Genomic DNA, 15,231 nt, shown 5'->3' with positions numbered 1-15,231 from the left:
GAGTTGTATCATAAATTAGTTTCATAGTTTTAAAATGCTTAACATTCTTCCTTTCAGCAAATCAAATGATTATTACAATTAACAACACATACTACCATTCGCATGTACCAAAACGTACGAAGATGTATAATGTTTGATACACAGTGCACATCTGAGCTGGGTATGCTGTGTAGCCCAGTCTGTTTTTGTGGAGTTTGTTTTAAGAGCAGAACAATTCAAAAGCACATGTTCCCTTTTTGTCCACCTTCTGTACTACAGGTGAGGAGTAATGTTTATAAACTCCATTGAGTAAGACCAGGAAGGTGCCCAGATCCCTTCTGCTCCGATTCTTCAAATATTGTGTAATCAAGGCTATCTGAACAAAAGCTCGAGTCTCAGCAAATGGTTGGAGCCTTGTGGTGTAACAGAGGAGACATGTAGGAGGTAAAAATGGTTTCGATATAAAAAAACAAGCATATCTCTGAGATCTCTTATGGTAGCACATGTTAATAATCATAAGACAGGCTCACTTCTACACTGTGGGATGGAGAACAATGTGCTTCCCACACACCAAGGCCATATCTATCACCGGGGTTAAATGTCTGATCTCTTTTCCAGTCTCCATGACATACAGCTGAAGTCCCGGAAATCATGAAAAGCACATAATGAGACAGCAGCAAGAAAATGTTTTAAAATGTTTTAAAAAATCAGCCGATTTAAATTCTATATCAACAACACATTCCTCTCTCCTTTATCATAGAGCAGTGAGCAAATGGTTTCAAAAGGCAATGAAATAAAATCTTAATGCAGATATCAACTTCACAACACTTCTTCGGCACTCTGGCCCAGTAATATTAAGTCCCATTAAAAAGCTGGAAGGAGAAATTTACTGTTTCAGCAGGGAAACTGACAAGAGTAGGCAAAGCCCAGACAGAATAAGCATCTATCAGGTTTCCGTCTTAATTCTGGATCATTCTGAAGTGTGAAGGGTCTCAGAAGATGCAGTAAAAGTGGCGGGTAGCTTTAGTGTAAAAGATTAGAGATGAAAAATTTGCCTTAATCTAAATGCAGTAAAAATTCATACTACAGTACTTCAAAATGAAGTGGAAATATGGTTTCTCTTTAACAAGATAACTACCCAACCACAACATCGTTCACTGATCATACGTGCTCGTTCAGGTTTTGAGAAACTGCAAAGAAATGTAGCTCATTCGACTAACGATGAACCTGTTTGGCAAATACAGTATATTCTCATATTGTTTTCCGTCTGTCGCAGGAATCTTTTTTCAAAAAGTAATGGGAGATCTAAGGAAGACGAGAATTTAAAGTATCGTTATCTAACGTAAAGAAAAACTGTTTCCTCAATTCAGGATTATTCTAAGTAGTAACATTTTATAAAATTTTAAACAAAATCAGAGCTTAAAATGAAAAATTGCATTCATATAACGATGAAAATTGTTAATGGATATTAATTATTTGCCTTTTCATTTAGATAGCCGAATTATCTCATTTTGGTATTTTAAGAACATACGCTCATGGCAATACAACACTAGAAACAATTTTTATAAAGCAATTAGCGAAAACAGGAAATCGTTTAAATAACAGAAGGAATTAGTGATCTATTAGCAATATCAAGACTATACTGACACCTGGTGGCACTACGTAATAAGTAATAATAATAACAATAATAATAATTCCGTATATCTACAGCGTAATCGTGTAACATTTCCCTTTTCATGTAGATTTATATTTATAAAATTAAAAGGTACAACAGACTACAGTACCATAAAAAAACACAATTAAATCGGTTTTGGCAACTACTTAAAAGCCTTAAAAGTCAGGTACTACGGAGTTCTTACGAGCCTCTTTAAACCGCCGGTCTCTTCTGCTCCCCGTTCAATGCTCGCGCGACTCAGTTTGATCCAATCAGCATCCTTCAAACACATAACAACATCAAGGGCGATTCAAAGGGTGATTGATGTTATCACTGAGGTTCCTGACAGTCCTCGATGGCGGACTACTGGCAAACTACTTGGAGAGTTGTTGTTGTTGTTGTTGTTGTTGTTGTTGTTGTTTCAAATAAGCACAATAAAAATGTTTTTATTTACAAACGATATCATGACACTGCACTTATTACCTTAGAGTTCTAAAAACATTTTTATCAGACCCTTTTCAACAAAAATACTGCATGAAGTGACAATATAAGAAGTGTTCATATGATTAAATACGCTGTGCAAATACAGTAGCAACTGTTTAAGCTGAAATACCAGTGTTTGTAACTTTTCTCAAGCGTTTTGCATCTGCCAAGTGTATTTCATTTCGTATTTCACTTTAGGTGTAATCACCATGACACCATTAAACAGCTGCTTATCTCCATTATAGTGACTTGGGGTGAATTTGCATTAATTGCAGATTAATAGACTAACCTCAGCTTTACACCTACACCTCTCCACAACATTGTGGAGCACATTTCCCCCTGAAAACAAAGAGATTTACAGAACTAATAAAATGTAAACTTGTAAAACATCATAGAGTTATTTTATCTACATCTATAGCAAGCAGTTTACATTTATGTCTGCTTTCTTACAAGGGCTGCATATCTCCCCATCAACATTGATTAAGCAATAAAAGCTTCTAGCAAAGAGTACAGGCCAGAACTCTCCAATTAACATTCAAAGGTTTCTTTCCCAACCAGTGAAACTGAGAGCTAAATCACTGCTTATCCTTCAGAACTCACAAGACAAAATGAATTTCATTTTGACCTACAGAGTCAAGTTTTGACCTACAAATCTGTCTTTGGAACATCTCAACGTTTTCTCATTGCTTCATGTGATTGATTTTAGACTCACAACAAAGTTAATAGGAGAAATTGGACAGGACTAATGCGGTTAGTAGACATGAAGAGTGGGTATCAGCATACGTGGGTTGACAACAGCAGAAAAGGAAGACCTTCTCATTTACTGAAGGCTGGCACATGATCCCTTAAGTGACCACTTTCAAAGCCACTGCTAAAATCCAAACTCCTGAAGATGGCAGAACTCCTGGGCAAAAGAGTGGAGCAGCAGGAGAAGTCCAGGCACGGGCCGTTATGTGTGCACGAGACTGTCCCCAGAACAGCACAAGCTGGTCACACAACACAACACAGCCACTCTCAGTCTTTGACCTATGAGAAACTCAATTCAGGGCCGTAAGCTATATATTGTGATTGGAAGGATTATTCCTAACAATACATTCTGGAGGGCAGAACAGTGACTCAGTTAGCACTGCTGCCCTGGGTTAAACACTGTGTTAAACACAGTGCATAACACTGCCCTAGGCTAGGACTGCTAGACCTTCATCTGCTCATAGATAATTAATAATTATAATTATTAATTGTCTATGGACAGCATGTTGCACTAATGTACTTTTTGGACACTGCATTAATATACTGTTTATACTTTGGTACTTGCAATCTGTATGTACCTATGCACATTTTGCACATATTTTATTGTTTTACAGTGAGTCTTAGCATATTTTGCACACACCTAACTCTATTTATTTTATTTTGTATTGCTGTACTTATTTTAAGTTTTAGTCTATTCTGATGTCTGTTTTTGCTTGTCTTGGGCTGGGCTGCTGTATCACCTCAATTTCCCTTCGGGATCAATAAAGTCTTATCTATCTATCTAAACTCCAGACCTGGGGTGCTGTCTGCGTAGAGTTATTTACATTCTCCCCACATTCACATGGCTTTCCTCCACTCCAGTGTCCTTCACAGGTTAACTGACTTCAGGGAAAATTGTGAGTGTGTGTGCCTGAGGTTGTGTCTCTGTCCTGCCTTGCGTCTATTGCATGTCGAGATCGAAGCCCCTGAATTGGAAGGAGCAAGTAAAAGATGGATGGATCAATTCTGGAAAGCAACATCCCCTCCCTAGCTCTGAGATACAGGTGCTATTCAGCCCTCACTTCTATGCTACCAACAGAAAATGAATTCAAGGACCACTTTTGTCTAATCCCTTGAAAGATCCTTCTTGGTCTTCCATCGAAAACGTTGTTGGCCATTCTGAGCAACTGGAAAATGAAAAGACAGGCTTCTACCTTCTGTCTGGTCTGATACTGGCCTGATGAGTAATTAAAGTGATAAATCTGTCCACATGTACCAGGAAGGATGCCACAGTTCAGCTAAGTGCAGATACAGGAATTTCCACATATTTTTTTTCCATTGTGACAGACATGTATCCAGATCTGCGAACCCCTGGTCTGTCTAATAATTTTCACTGTCAATGTGTCTTGTAGCTCTGCAGCACCACACTCCAGTGACAACAATACAGGCTGGCTAATGCAGATGAAAGGCATGAGACTGATCTGGAATAGGAAAACGGAGTGCATGAGCAAAGAGTGAAAAATAGAAATTAGACTAGCGAACAGATTCTTCAGTCCTGCAGGTCACATTCTACCCTGTGAGCTGGCATGGAAATGAATGGACCATTTCAGTGACAGCATGTCCCCAGAGACCCTGTACATTCTTCAGCTGTGAACTGGATTTCAGAACTGACTAATGACTGGACATAAGGAAAGCTACAAATGAGAGAAGGCCATTCTGCTTCTGTAGCTTGTTTGGTAGTCAGTAGCTAATAGATCCTTGGATCTATCGAGATCTTTCTTGAAAGAACTCAGGGTATTGGCTTTAGCAGCATGGTGGTAGCTTGCTCCATACTCCCGCAACCCTTTGGGTTTAATGCTCTTCCATGTCGTTTCCACTCATGTTGTCTGGTTTGTATTTCACTGTTCATTCTGAAGAAGTCGCCAGGATTGACTGGTGAGGCAGTAAGGAAAATGTGTCACTGTTTAAGACTGTAGGTGAATCACAGCATATTAATCTGACCTACACACCTCTCAGGTTTGGGGGGCGAGAAGTGGACCTGAATAATTTAAGTCTTTTTTTGTATCAGTTCTTTCTTTCTGGTATTCCAAATATGAAAGAAGATTGGTCGTCCAATGTCAGCTTGTATTTCATCACAAAAAATAAATCAGTTAAGAAAAGCATCCAAGACTCTATCCATCATTATGAGGGTGCACCCTCATGATATATAAATGGTTTTTGGATATAAAATCATCAATATTTTTAGTTAATTTTTGTAAAAAGCTGCTGTCTATTCCATGGAAATAGAGTTTTCTACAGAAATTTTAATTGGTGGCAGACTCATTTGAACACAATATATTAGAGTTGTAAACTTTAAAAATATAAATTTATTTTTATCACGGTGAAACCTACAGTATCATAATGAACATTTTCTATTTTTATTGACCTCTGATGGCACTTGCAGGAGTAGTTTAGTTAAAAATAAAACTACATTCTTCACACAAGCAAAAAAAGGGGAAAAAATCTTGTCCAAATAACGGAAATGAGATGTACATGAACTCAGTGGCCCACTGATGTTTCTTGAAGTGTATATCCAGTGCAGCTCTGAAAAGCCTGAAGCTCGGTCTAGACAAGGGATGTAAAACACTTCAGAAGGAATCACGACAGATGTGTTCAAGTAAGTTTCAGAGGGGAAGGTAGCCATAGCAACAGAGGGCTATTTTAAATTAACAAGGTACTCTTAACTGTGTGTGTTGCACTTATGGCTGTTTTGGCACAAAATATATTTTTAACAAAGTGCTTTTAATTGTACATGAAGCCATAAATTAACGAAATCACTCCTCGAAATCTTTCTAAGACGTTTTAAGAAATAAAAAGAAACCCTGAAGATCGGAAACTGAAAGGGGAAATACTACTGCTATCACATTGATATAAGACTCAATGATTACTTGCTGTCGGCTATAATACTCAACCAGCCATTAAATGGAACCTCTAATCTTGCATTTCCTCATTGATTTAGTCGCAATAAAATGTCAACAGCTGTTACATCGATTCCCTCGCTGCAAAACATCTGAACGCCTGAAACACAGCATGTATTTTGTATTTACCAGTAAAAAAAGCTAGCTAGAAAACATTTCAAATTGAAAACATACAATTATGCTAGTATTTGTCAATGATCTTGTGTAAAAAGTGAAAATGAAAGGTTGGACTGTACACTGGTACACCTTGTCTGAATTCCTTTCAAAATACAACAGGACAATTTCACTTTTTTCACGGCCTTTATTAAAATTATAAAATACAAGAAATGGATAAAATGCAAATTATTCCAAAGTTAAAAAAACAGCATGCACAGGTATCTAAGTCAGGATTCAAATGACCTTTGTAAGGTATAAGCAAAAAATAAGTATTCAATCAGCATGTGTTTGCATCATTAAAAACATCCTGAAAATACATATTTTCGGTTAAAAAGGTGTTTTACAATAATACAATATCACTCGTGCTACGAAAACTTTCGGTGTGTTCAGACACAAGTGTGTACAAATTATTTCAAACAGGTAAAATTGTTCAAATTAAATAAACCCCCCATTCGTATAGTATAACATGCAGTTCATCAGAGGCTCTCCCGTGTCCGTGTCCAATACTTTTTGGGTCAGTATTTAAAATCTGTGTGTACGGCGCTTACTTTCTGAAGGCACTTTTCTTGTGTGTAAAGTGACTCATGGAATTCCGCATCTCCAACCTTAGCTCTCTGGAGAATGGAGCTCCGTGGCACTCCGCCTAGGAGACCTACAGGGCCCTGTGCCCCAGATGTGGCTGAGAGCCAGTCACGGCTCTGATCTCTTCTGGCCGAGGCGAGAATGCAGACTGACTTGCGCCATGGAGGCCGTCGGCCTCGAGGTTTAATTGACCTGAGCCGAGACCGGGTGGCAGAGAGTCCGAGGTGAAGGCACAGCCAAAACGGTTCATAGAACGTTTGGGTTGGCTTGGGTAGCAGCTGCTGCCACTCCGCCTTGAGATCTCTGGGAAATCTGTGCCGTGTCTCAGAAAGGGAACATCCACGACAGACACCGATTTCTGCTTCAGATCTCTGCACGAGCAGGGGGAGTCCAAAACATTTTGACCTTCACTCCGACACAGGTGTTTGCTCCCACGGAGCTCTGCTTTGCATCCAGAGTTGGGGTTCCAGTGGCCTGCGCTGCCATCCAACCTGGTACCCTCTTCCAAATCAGCTCTTTTTCTGGGAACATCGGAAATGAAGAGTCCACTTTGTCTGCTGTCATCGTTAACGTAGGCAAAAGCTGAATGCCTTCTTTTTTTCATGCGGAGTGTTTGAATCCCACAGATGCTGTAAGAAGACCCCGAACTCAAAGAAGCCCCTTCTCCACAGCTGTTCTGACAGGCAACAGATGAAGGGGAGCTGCTCCTGAGCTGCTGAAGTTCACTGACACTTGCAATCAGTCTGGATGCTTCAGAACAGGGGTGCCATCTAGTTACCAGCTTGGAGATGAACTTATCCAGCCTGCGCTGCTCTGAGAAAGGGATCGGCAGCTGGGAAGAGTACCTGGAATCTGAAGCAGAAGCAGGCGGAGAGCATAACTCGGAACTGGGTGTACAACACGTTGTCCCGTTCGGCTGCAGGTCTGCAGAACCCAAAGAGCTGTGCCTGCTGCTCTCTTCATTGAGCTGGTCTGTGGGAGACTGCTGCATCGAAGCCTGGCTGCTCTGTGGTGGTGAGTACAGAGGGCTCTGTAATGCCACAGCATGCAGAGGGCTGGGATAGTAATAAGCCTCTTTGGTTTTGTGTGAGACCAGATCCAGGCGGTATCGGCGTTCCAGTACCATCTGAGGCTGCAATATAGACGATACAGCTTGCCAGTAAGACTGGGGACAAAGATCAGCGATTGACAGGAACCCACTGATGGGGCTCAGATCACGTGGAGAGGAAGGCATCCAGGAGTCTGCGGGCGTGTCTCTTCCCTTGCCCTCTCTTCCCCTGCCCCTCAGCGGCACAGACCGCTGCTTCAGGGTCAGATCTCTCCTGCCGAATCTGCCCTCCTCCCACCACTCCGAGCCAGAGGAGGCCTCGCTGCAGAGCGAGGCGCACGAGTTCGAGAGGGAGCCGTCGTCGTCACAGAAACCAGAACTGGCCCGGGACTTGGAGTCCAGCTGCCTTCCCAGGTCTCCCCTCAGTGCGGCGCCGCCCTCTGCGCTCAGCTCCAGCAGGTGTTCTGAGGATAGGCTGGATTGGAGAGGCTGCCATCCGGGGGTCTCCGGTCCACCCAGCACATCCTGAGAAAGGCTCCGTGTCAGCTTCAGACTGGAGCCCCCCTCCAGCAGCTGGTACCGATAGGAGCCGTCGGTTTTTGAGGGCGGCCTCGCGGACTGCTGCTGCCACCACACCGCCTCCGATTCCGGCTCTGGGCTCCGGCTGTGCAGCGCCCCCGAAATCCCCAGAGCTGCTTCCACCATCTCCTGATGCTGTGACTTCAAAAGCTCCAACTCCATCAACCCAGCCAGGCTGGCCTGGAAACGTTCCTTGATGCGCATCCTGTCCGCCTCGGTCCACAGCAGGCTCTGTCTGTCAGTCCTCTCAGCAGAACTCGGCATGGTTTCACCCTTTGTTTTGGCCTGTCCCCTCCAGTTGCAGCCAGCTGCCCTCAAGGACTCAGGTGTTTTGCCTATTTATCTACCCAGCTGCAGGGGAAGAGCAGCAGGGGGCGGGGTCAACACCTCTCTGCGCATTCATTGGTTGATGGGGAACTTGCACATTTCTCATACTGTCTGAAATGATGAAAGTACTGACGTGATGAAAGTTATGAAGGATTGGATTAAGATAAAATCATCAGAAGTTAAAAGCCTTAATTCTAGTGCTCTACAAAAAAAAATAAAAGCCTATCTTTCTAACTTGTATTTAACTATCAGTATTTAACCTAGTTGTATTGCCTTGAATTTTTATAATCTTCAGCTTTTTATCTAATCTATATCGATATGTTATCAGCCAATATACTGTGTATCTGTCATGGCTGATTTGGACAATCATCCACACGAGAGATTAACGTTAGTGCTTTGCCATTCTATACGGAAATAAAGTGATTACTGCAATTTCTAAATTTATTAGCAAGCCGGTCCATGTAAAAATACAATAAAGCGCTTGATCCGGGCGCCCAATCTAGTGAATAAAGGATGTAAGGTAAAAATTATAACATACATGACGAAATATGGGGAAAAAAATATGGAATCGAAGGTACGTATGCACGTGCCCGAGGAGAAGTCAACACTATTCCAATCAATACAGATTTTAAAAAGTATTATTTTCCTACAAACAAGGAAAATTGAGGATAGAAGTAAGGGTGTCCCCTACCAAAGTTTTTTTCGCCATCAACTGTCAACCGTATAAAATATCAATCTGACTCCAAGCGTGTATCAGATGCACGTAGAAGTCAGATGCTTCAAGTAGGACAAGAAACCGTCCGCTGCAATACAAATAAACAGAAACATTGTGTATTATGTATAAACACACAATACGTAAGTTGCTACACTGTAGACTTCAGTTTTAAGCATTTTGTAAATAAAATATTTCCAATATATTAATACATGAAAAACCCGTTTACTGCTTACAATGTATTGCGGATGTCAGAGATATTTAACTTATTTTGCTCCAGCCTTAAAACGCTTATTCGAAATGATTTATGAATTCAAATATGCAACACTCTGACATTACACGCCTGCAGTTCTCGACAGTCATTCGAAAATGATTGATAAAGTGACACTCGTCCTTTGACCTTTGAATAGATTCGAATTGATAGCCAACTATTGTAACCAGTTACACAAAAGATCGGAAAACAAGCGCTATGATGGAACCAATCACTCTATAAAAAGAAGTAGCAAATGGTTCTGATGTGCTCATCTCCTTATACCCCTTCGAACGCTGATTGCCACCTTACAAACGACAGACCCATTTCAAAGAACAAAGAAATATGACGTTTTCACTCTTTGACAGACGCCTGACGGAATTCCAGCACCGTCTCGAAGAAGCTTTTGAAGTACCATGTCTGCAAATGAAAATCTTAATTTTTTTAAGTTTGTGAAACTGAAACCGATCTATGCGATTGTATTCGTCTGCTGTAAACAAGAATTTCTACAGAAAACATCGCGGGACGCTATTAATACACAACGAATAGGCTGAATTATGATGAAATGTGTAGTGCCATTCATTGAATACACAATCACAAATAAACGTTTTTCTTTTAAAGACCTGAATTTAAATGCTAACAATACTGTATATCACTTTCATAAAAAAAACCTTCAGTACAATCTTACTAAATATGTTCAAGTGTATGTGAAACAGTATTACAAGAAACAAAACTTTGCTCGAAATGTTGTACTACAGTATATAAAAAAGTCTTGATTTTGATTTTTATAACCTCTTTAGAATGTCCCATTAAAATAGCATACATTTATCTGTTTCACTCCACAATACTTTTATTTCAAGTCGAAGGTATATTTGGTATGAGCAGTTGGAAAAGTATTATAACGTTTTTTTTATTTTAAACATCAGTGATCTGTACAATAATGCTTCGATGAAAGTTGCAAGAAACTAAACCTATCCCCTACGTATTTTGAGTCAACAAAGTTGTCTGAAGTTTATTTTGACAAGAAACACATGTAACAAAGGGAAAACTTCCCACGAACCGGAGTAACACCTGCTCAGTTTGGACTTTTTCAACACGTAAGGAAATTAATTACTGCACATTGGGAGAATTACAGTCACCGAAGCTGAGACGTAACAGTGAGTGAACATCCTAAAGGTGAAATAAACCTATTTTCACCAACCACTCGACGTAGGAAGACGGTAAATTGAAAATATCGACAAGTAGTGGCACTAAATAGCTAAATATGTACATGTAACATGTAAACATGTAAACTGTTCCAGTAACAGCTTGAAAGTCAATGCTGCTGAATTTAAAATACTAATAATTTTCTGGGCGGTCTTTATCGGTTCTCGAAGGTTACATGTACTGTATGTAAGTTGCTCTACAGAAAGAAAAACAGACCGGTTAACTTGGTTTAGTCAGGGGATTTAAACGCACAGCCCAAGACAGGGGGCGCCACACGCACACCGATAACAATGACATTTCTTTTCATGGATTAAAAAAAAAAACTTTCGGCCAGTCTAATAAAAAATAAAAAGCCAAACACAGAAGGCTATATTTCGTGTACATTTATTCCCTAATAAATTACTCAACATATGCATAAATACAGATGACGCTGCCATTTTGTACACATGAGTAAAAGGTCAATTTCTGGCGGATTTTCACTCGTCAGCTTCTGACTCCTCCTCATCCTGGCTGATCTGGAAGTAGCGCAGCTCGTAGCTCTCCTTGTCCGAGGCAATCACACGCAGCCAGTCGCGCAGGTTGTTTTTCTTGAGATATTTTTTGGTTAGGTATTTCAGATACCTGAAAAGGGCAAAACCAGAACATACTTGACTTCAATCTCAAAGGCCAACGTTTTTAGGTTTCAATTGGCTTCTTGGGTCGGGAACTTTAAATGTTTCTTGTATCATTTGATTCTTTTTCAGCACCTTAATAATGCAGTCCGACTTGGAAGAGAGCAGATAATTGCTCCTTCAAATTGAATTTGCCATATACCAATTATATGGCTAAAAACCTATAAAATAAAATAATATAGATTTTCAACCGCAGGAATTCTGCTCAGGATTTTACTCTTTGCATCAGGTAGGAAATCTAGATCACTGTTTTCTAAACAAAGATATAATAAACTTGGCAAACCTGCTACCTATAGCACACACATGCCAAAACGCACCTCTTGGAGAACTGTTTCTCGGACGTGACACTGATCTTATTCTTCAGACGGGTAATTTGGACAGTGTTGCCCAGGTTTCCTGTTTTGCCATTGACTTTGACCTTCTCCTTCAGAAATGTCTCCTATTTAAAAAGAACAGAATCATGGAATACTAGGGAAGGGAACCCTAGCCCACCACTAGGGAAGAGAACCCTAGTCAGGACACACAATTAGCAACACAAAAAGCAAAGTGTCAGCAATCAACACACAACACTATCGGCATCAGTCTGGACTGCGGAAGCTCTTGTCTTGACTAGTAACAACCACAGTCCTCGTCTTTCACTGTGGGCCATCAGTCAAACAAAGCAAATACAGAACAGGCACACAACCCACAGTTTAAGATGTTAACTACACTGTCTCCCTGATGGGACCATTATGTATTGATGATGCAGTGGAATCAGCTGTGATATTCCTTGATATAAATCACTGAGGCTCAGGCTGCTGTTTCCCAATTATTTGAGCTGTGATTTTCACAATTCTGGAAAATCTGGACAGTTCTAGAGTCTTAGAATTAAAAATTGACTCTGATTTGCTTTCTTAAAAACATTGTCGGCGTTCGCAGTGTAACTCAGCCTCTGGTCAATATAGCTCCCAGATATGTAAAACTCTCCACCGCCTCTACATTAAGTACTATCGTCTGCAAAGGCCGCCCACCGTCGGTTTTAACAGTGCAAATAAGCTCTTTAGTCTAGGTCACATTTATTTCCAATGCAACATTAGACAAAGACAATTACATTTTTAATGTACTTAAATTCAGATATAAGAACAGGTGTTATATCTGGATATTTTCATTTCCGAGCCTCTCACAGTTCCACTTACAAAGTTTCCAGAGTCCAGGATCCCATCCTCTACCGGGTGAGTGAGGTCGAGCGTGAATTTCCAGGAAGGCCTCTTTTTGTCCTTCCTGGTGACATTTTGTCTTTTCTAAGGTAACAAAAAGCACAAAGGTGTGAATTAGCCTCAATGTAAGTCACTATAGTCAAATGATTTGAATTAAGATTTTAGCTAAGTTACATCACAAACAATTGATATAAATACAGCAATGAAGAACACGTGACATGTTTATGTTCTGGTGCGTTTAGAAAACAAAATGCTGCAAACTCTCCTTCTGCTTAGAATTACTAAAGCATGAGTTAATCAGGTTAAGGGAGATCTGTAGTCCAATTAGTTATGAACAATTATGCGGAACCTGAAGGATCGATGCAATATAGACATGACGACGGAATAAACCAGATCAGTCTGCTTTACTGACAGAGGAAGAAGTAAAGGTTTATTCCATACTGAAATGAAAAGAGACAATGTTTTGGCAGTAAAGCCTTCTTCAGCTGTCACGGCCTTTGCCACCTACGTGTGTCGAGGTAAACAAGTGAAAAACAGCTCATGGAAAATTTCAGCACTGCAGGACATCGCAAAATAATAATAAAAATAACAGTAAATTGCCTTTCATTAAAAATTATCTCAAGCAAAAAGGTGTCTTAAAAATACAGAAACAGACATTTACATTAACAATTATAGGAAAGTAAGTTTTGACAAGTACATTATAAGAATGAAAAAGAGAGACTAAAACTTTGCTCATTTTAGAACCCAGCATTCCACAGTCTTTTTGCATGGTAAGAAATCTCCGTCACTCCTAGCTTGTGGTCACGTTGAGGAGACAGGGCCTCAGAGGACAAGGGAGTGTGGTCATAGGTGTAAGTTCTCAAGAGGTCAGGGAGAGATCCCCTTTATGGCCTTCAATGGCAACAGCAACTTCGGTCTTTGTGAATGCCAACAGGGAGCCAGCGCAGGGATTCTGAGACAATGGTTAATTAAGTGATCGACAGAAAGTGAGATTTTGTAAGGCAAACCTTGACAACCTTTTCAAGTGGGGTATTACTATACTCATGACAGCTAGACTTTCTGCATTGGCACATACAGATTAGTACATATCTGAGCTAATTAGAATTGAACTGCTGCACATGTGGCTCAAAAGCTCGATTATGGCTAAAAAACGAGTCCAGATGTGTGATTTTAACACAAAACTCAGCGTGTATAACTAATAAGAGTGAAGTAGAAACGAAAAAATTGATAACAAAAGACAAAACACTTCAAACATGTTCAGTTATGGAACAGCAGAAGCAGTAAACAGTTAAACAATGAGGAAGGTGTCGGATGATTTGGGAAATTAGATTTCTGCTAAGTTAAATTACAAATAAAAATTCTGGAAACGCAGCAATTAAAATATGCAAAATGTTTGTTTATTTAAAGATATTTAGTAAACACAATTCGGCATTATCTACATCTGCTTAACATAACTAAAGCATAAGATTAAGGTAGATTTGTTGTACAATCGATTATTAATCTAAACGAGGAAACTTGAATCTTAGGATCGACTTAATATACACGACATGTATATATTGATCAAAATCAGGGATTGTATAAGAATGAAGAGTACAGTAAAATCCATTCATATGGATTTATGTACAACCTAATTTTATTAAATTGTTCAGGACAGTGTAGAGTACAGATGTGATTGTACACGTGTTGAACAGGGCTGGGGAGAAGTGTCATTCACCGGCACTTCGCTGCTTAATTTTTAACAAATACTGCAAGCAGAACTGTTTTGAAATTCGGAAGCTTCACTCGCTTTCTAGTAGTATATTTAAATGAGCTGCTAGAAGACACTCATTTCCATCTATCTAATGAAAGAAAGCCAGTTCACTTCTTTAAAGCAAAGGAGCTCTTCGTACTCACCGGCGACATATTGCCCTAGCTGAGCTGCAAAAGGAAGTGACGTTCCTTCGCGTGAACCTTGTGGGGGAGATGACGTTCCCGGTGCCATGTGTCTGTATGCCAGTAAAAGGGAGGTTGAAACATTGTATAAATGTGTTAAGCTAGAGGTCTTATTCTCTAATTTAAATATTAAGTACCAAATTTGAACTGTAGCTAAATTTTCATTGAGTGATTTTATTATGCAGCAGGTTTTTGCAGGGCAATACAGATAAATAACGAATAAGTTATTTTCTTCCCATAATTTTATTAATAGGTTATTGTTTAAAAAATCTACAAATAATTTACTCTTGCTGCAAGTTTCTTTTTTATTTGCTCTCCAGGTACTTGCCGTTGATAATGTACGAAGACAGCACTATATGTTCAACCTGAAACCATTTCCCAGACTGCTGATTTGCACTTAACGTTGAATTTATCCTGGATAAACCATGTGTGTTTCTATATTTAAGATGTATCGTTATAGATACATTGAGAGATGCTGGATAAAGCCATGTGCTTACGGTATGAAGCTCAGCTCAGAGGAATTGTGACATTTTTTATGCTGCAATGCTTAGCTTCAGTCTGATTTCATCTAGCAATCAATGAAAATGCTTTCAATTAAAACATCTTCAGGGTGGGATGACCCCTTGTTTCTGCGTTTGGTGTGCAGCTCTTCACATGTTTGCATTGAATGACATAAATTAAGTGTTTATATCAACCACAGTACCTGTTTCTGAAACACACCGTGAAAGACTTACTTCAGCAATGAAAGAAACAAAAGCTCTAGGGACAATAGT

The 15,231-nt window shown here is 39.9% G+C and overlaps 2 protein-coding genes across 2 annotated transcripts; both read right to left on the bottom strand.

Moving 5' to 3' along the window:
* Positions 1-6,105: 6,105 nt before the first annotated feature.
* On the bottom strand, positions 6,106-10,014 carry LOC148676844 (uncharacterized). The gene has a single exon (XM_088614240.1). The coding sequence runs from the start codon at positions 8,426-8,428 to the stop codon at positions 6,608-6,610; it is 1,821 nt and encodes a 606-aa protein (XP_088470366.1). The 5' UTR covers positions 8,429-10,014; the 3' UTR covers positions 6,106-6,607.
* Positions 10,015-11,027: 1,013 nt separating this feature from the next.
* Positions 11,028-14,511, bottom strand: rpl22l1 (ribosomal protein L22-like 1). Its single transcript, XM_088614254.1, has 4 exons — positions 14,420-14,511; positions 12,506-12,610; positions 11,648-11,769; positions 11,028-11,280 (listed from the first exon to the last, which is right to left on the bottom strand). The coding sequence occupies exons 1-4, from the start codon at positions 14,426-14,428 to the stop codon at positions 11,136-11,138; spliced, it is 381 nt and encodes a 126-aa protein (XP_088470380.1). The 5' UTR covers positions 14,429-14,511; the 3' UTR covers positions 11,028-11,135.
* Positions 14,512-15,231: the final 720 nt, after the last annotated feature.

This window comes from Lepisosteus platostomus, chromosome 2 (genome assembly GCF_059453375.1).
Source record: "Lepisosteus platostomus isolate fLepPlt1 chromosome 2, fLepPlt1.hap1, whole genome shotgun sequence".
NCBI lineage: Eukaryota > Metazoa > Chordata > Actinopteri > Semionotiformes > Lepisosteidae > Lepisosteus > Lepisosteus platostomus.
This window is presented reverse-complemented; position numbering and strand designations above follow the sequence as displayed.

Bases quoted from the DNA above. Each gene is read 5' to 3' on its own strand.
- LOC148676844 (XM_088614240.1), bottom strand. From the start codon at position 8,428: ATGCCGAGTTCTGCTGAGAGGACTGACAGACAGAGCCTGCTGTGGACC.
- rpl22l1 (XM_088614254.1), bottom strand. The intron at 11,770-12,505 runs GTAAGTGGAACT...CTTTTTAAATAG, and splicing joins TCCTGGACTCTGGAAACTTT to GAGACATTTCTGAAGGAGAA. The intron at 11,281-11,647 runs GTGCGTTTTGGC...TGCCCTTTTCAG, and splicing joins GAGAAACAGTTCTCCAAGAG to GTATCTGAAATACCTAACCA.